The sequence below is a fragment of the Echiichthys vipera genome (genome assembly GCF_963691815.1).
Source record: "Echiichthys vipera genome assembly, chromosome: 3".
Classification (NCBI taxonomy): domain Eukaryota; kingdom Metazoa; phylum Chordata; class Actinopteri; order Perciformes; family Trachinidae; genus Echiichthys; species Echiichthys vipera.
The window spans coordinates 21235461-21239926 of NC_139828.1; the positions used below are offsets into that span (position 1 = coordinate 21235461).

General features: G+C 40.1%; 1 protein-coding gene across 1 annotated transcript; it reads right to left on the minus strand.

The window, feature by feature from the left end:
* Positions 1-502: 502 nt before the first annotated feature.
* On the minus strand, positions 503-4460 carry ptgs2b (prostaglandin-endoperoxide synthase 2b). Its single transcript, XM_083940271.1, has 8 exons — positions 4429-4460; positions 4186-4329; positions 3637-3818; positions 3450-3533; positions 3108-3354; positions 2429-2715; positions 2190-2337; positions 503-1548 (listed from the first exon to the last, which is right to left on the minus strand). Exons 1-8 carry the CDS (start codon positions 4445-4447, stop codon positions 1136-1138), a joined length of 1524 nt encoding a protein of 507 aa, XP_083796397.1. The 5' UTR covers positions 4448-4460; the 3' UTR covers positions 503-1135.
* Positions 4461-4466: the final 6 nt, after the last annotated feature.

Below are 4466 nucleotides of genomic sequence, written 5' to 3' on the forward strand. Positions count from 1 at the left end.
AAGACGACTTTGCTTGTTGTTATTATTCATATAAATTCATATGCAGATATTTGTTTATAGAGACATTGTCTCTTGACGGCAACTCAATGCGTCTGAAGTTGCTAATCTGACCGTAAACAACAACCGCCACTCAGAAGAGGAACTCTTGGACCAGATATCCGCTGGCTACATCGGAAAGCCCTAAAATATTAGCTGTTGCCCCCGAGGCTAAATTATTAGCCGCTGGGTTCAGAGATGTCCAAGAAGAAGAAACAGGATTTTATAAAAAATAAAAAAAACACCCTTAATCTCTTTTTCAAAATTGCATCAATTCTGAACGGCTATGTACTTTACACTTATCCAGCACTTAGATTACATTGATACAAAGGGTGTTAGCTCCTGTAGCATCAATCAGAGTTTATAAAGGAGCACAATTAGATTCATAAAGTGAAAATGAAAACAATGTCAGTTGATTTCTGAGAAATGTGCCTGGTAGCATTTATTAGTGACAACCTTGCCAGTCAATATCACTGAGAACGAAATAAAGTTATTTTGAACCCAGATAACAGAATGAAACAATTTCTATAGAATGACAATTCAATTCTATGAAAAGTGCAACTTAGTAATTAACGTTATTTCAAATTATACCCAAGCAGATACACAGACTAAAGTAGAAAAAACATCAGTAAAACAAAACTGAAAAAGAAATGCACTTTACTGTATGTAACATTGGATCAAGACAGTCAAGATCAGTCATTAAGTTCACTGTGAACATCACTACTATCTGTAAAACAGATCCTGGGACAACCGTACGATTGCATTAACATACATAGAGTAGATACAGTGGATCTAAGGGAACAATAGGAATGTAATACACACTGCTATGTAGTTGAAACTGTAAACTAACATTCAAGTATCAGGTTGCAGGGTCTGAGGTCATAACTGTAACAATAACTTATAATACAACAAATCTTTCAATAAATAAACACAACCACAGACTTTTGTTCTTGATAACCAGACGATCATATCTGGTTACAGACATATACAAAACAACATATAAAATAATCTCATTCTCATGTTATGTTATAAATAGAATACAATAAATACAAAAATAAATAAATAAATACATTAAAAAATGATCTTATAAAATAAAAAATTAGAGCTCAGTAGTCCTTTCTTTCAAAATGACTGTAGGGTTGATATCACCATCACGTGAGTGGGATGTACTTGAGTTGATGACCGTGGACCCCGTGTTTTCAACGTCGGGCACATGAAAGGATGCCAGGGGACAGGGGCCGCGGACGTTATTGCAGACGAGCCTCTGCAGGGAGGCGGTGTTGATGATGTCGAATCCTACGCTTCCTCCAAATGTGCTCGGCTTCCAGTATGCCGGGGAGCAGATGGGGTTTCCCATCAAGCCTTTGAGGGAGTAAGGCGCCCCCATCTCCACCATGGTCTCCCCAAAGATGGCATTAGACCTGGGTTTCTCCACCAACAGACCTGGGTAGAGCTCTACAGCGTCAACGTGTCCGTATAACTCCTCAAGCACTGCAGCCATTTCTGTCTCTCCTGAGTAACACAAAGAAGGACAAAGTTTTTAGTTAGGGGCTCAATCTGGCTTCTCTCACTCGCCCAGCAGCTGCAAAGCTCGCTGTTAGTCTAAATATGAGTTCAGTGTTTTGACTGATGCAAATCCAACAAACAATGGCTAAAGATGATCTCTCCTCATCTTTTTCTATTTCTTGTCTCTGTTAAATACACACGTGCACTGATATTTTTCTGTCATCATACATCACACTAAGTATTTAATTAACATTAAATCCTATTTCATTGTAAAACTTCAATCTGGAGAAGGAGGCCTCCCTCGTTTGTTTATGTCTTGTTCTCTGTGATGACAATCTGCTTACATTATCTCAAAACGAATGAACATCTGCTTCTTAGAGTCACGGAAATAAATTCCTAACCTTCAAAGTTGCTGGGCGTAAAGCTGAGTCCATACCTATGCCCCTTTTAATAATATGTTATGTGTGACATGCATGTTGTTCAAGTTCAACTTTAATTTCTGCAAATGTCAATGCTATTAATAATGCAGCAATAATTTGGCCTGAGGCAACATTTCCTTTCACTTCATATTGATAATTACTTCTTCACTAATCTTATGACCTCATCGTTTTAAACTTCAAGTAAATATTTTTGTGACTTTGTCTCACCTGTTAGGTCTTCAAAAGAGGTGTAGGGCTTCATGGAGAATCGTTTCCTGTAGGCATTCAAAGACTGGTAGCGCATTTGTCTGCTGTTTTCAATTGACTTAATGGACACATACATAATAGGTCCTGGAACATTTCGGCCACCAGCAACCTAAAAAAAATGAATGAAAAGTCAGTCAATCAGTGTTAAAACAACAGCAGTGTTACAATCTGAATCTAAATGCTGCTCAAACTCTTCTTACCCGTCCAGCAATCTGATTGGTAAACGACTCCACAAGGTTGTTGATGCCGTGCTCGGTCACTACAGAGGTGTTGAAGACAAACTCTTTATAGCTGTATTCTTTCTCCTCAATGTGAAAAGTGTCGGGCATCAGAGGGTGCCAGTGATAGAGGGTGTTGAACTCGGATGCAATGCGGTTCTGATACTGGAATTGTTGCTTGAACAGCAGCTCAGGGTCAAACTTAAGCTTGAAGTTATAGCCGCTCAGGTGCTGCACGTAGTCCTCGATCACAATCTTAATGGTCTCTCCTACAAGACAAAAGAATAAATATTTGATATAAATCAGTGTATTTCATACGTCTTAAAACATGTTTGGAGGGGATCTTTGAATCATTCTGGTGATGAGTAATAGTTTTTGAGAATTTGTTTCCGGAAATTAAAAACTAAACGTTTCCTCTTTCTCAGATCTTTCAGTAAATCGTGCTTCTCAGAGTAGAGTTCAAATACTCTGCTGTGTTCAACAGGGCGGCTGGTTGATGATTAACGCAAAAAAAAGTACAACTTCCTCTTTTCATACCTCGCACGGTAACAGCATGAATACTATGACAACAGCATCAAATGCCTTTTATTGTTGTTTGACTTTATTTTTCCCAATTTAAGTACAGCAAATGTTTAAAAAAAACATTTGTGCATAAACTCACCAATCAGAATGAGCCTTGAGGTCTGGAAGAGCCTCTCGTCGTCCCAGTCAGGGTGGACCTCCTTCAACACATCACACACTCGGTTGTGTTCCCGTAGCCAGATGGTGGCATACATCATCAAACCGGGGACCAGGCCGAACGCCTCATGGCCCACAGCGAAGCGGTGAGAGTCGGGAACATGAGGAGGGTAGTGCATTTCAGCACCCACTTCCTTTACTGTTGGGGGGTACACCTCTCCATCCAGGACCTGCACACAGTTAAGAAGAGGAAGCAGCTGTTAGACACTGTGGTCACTGTGGTCTGAAGCTTTTGGTAGGTTTAAACCACTGTCTCTTCTCATACCTGATATTTAAGCTTGCCATCCTCGAAGAGTCTGAGCTTGTGTTGCCTCTCCATGGTGTCTCCATAAATGTGACTGAGGTCCACCTGAGAGCAAAAACAACACCATTAATACAGTTGATCAATTCACACATCTTTGTCTCTCTTTCATGACTAAAATCTGTTGAGGCCTGAAATCTGCGGTGCTTACCCCGTGACCTTTGGCTAGGGTAAAAGCAGGTCCTTTCTTCATATCAGATTTAAAGAACTGGTGGGTGAAATGCTGTGCGAAGAATGCAAACATCAGGCTGGTGCCCTGCGGGTCAGGGATAAACTGTCTTCTCATCAGAAGCTTCTCAGCTAGAAGCTTAGCATCAGGTAGCTCCTTTTTGCCTAGGGAAACAATTAAAGACATTACAGTAAGCAACCAACACTATAAAACAGAACCAAGCTGGTTGCATTTGGATAAATAAATGATTAAGTAAAAGTAAATCACCGCATTTTTAACTACTAATAAATGATATAACTGAGGTTAACCGTCATTGTAAATTCCGGAGATACATTCAATGTGGTTTAGTTTTTTGGCTTGCCGGGGCAGGTTTTTCTGTGTTCCCTGAGACCATTTCCACTCAGCCAATCCAATAGAACGGATCATTTCAATCTCTGCATGTCTTGTGATGTAATAAGGCCAAGTTTCTCTGGCTCAGTATTCAAGAATCTGAGAAAACTGGTTCTCCAAAGGCAGCGAGAGTGTTCTCACCTACTACTCCCATAGGGGTTGGGCAATCCTCTGGCACAGGGGGGAGGGTGCGTGTATAGTAGGAAAGGTTGGAATAAGCTTCCCAGCTTTTGTAACCATAATCTGCATTGAAAGTTGGAGGGCTATCAATCAAGTGGGATCGAGCTAGAGAGAGAAAAAAACATTTCATTATTAGTATAAAATGCTACAAAAGCTTCTCTCCAACCTGCTTTACAAATCATTTAATGTGTTATTCACACTTACATGTCAGTACATATCTCATGATGGCATCCCTGAGAAAT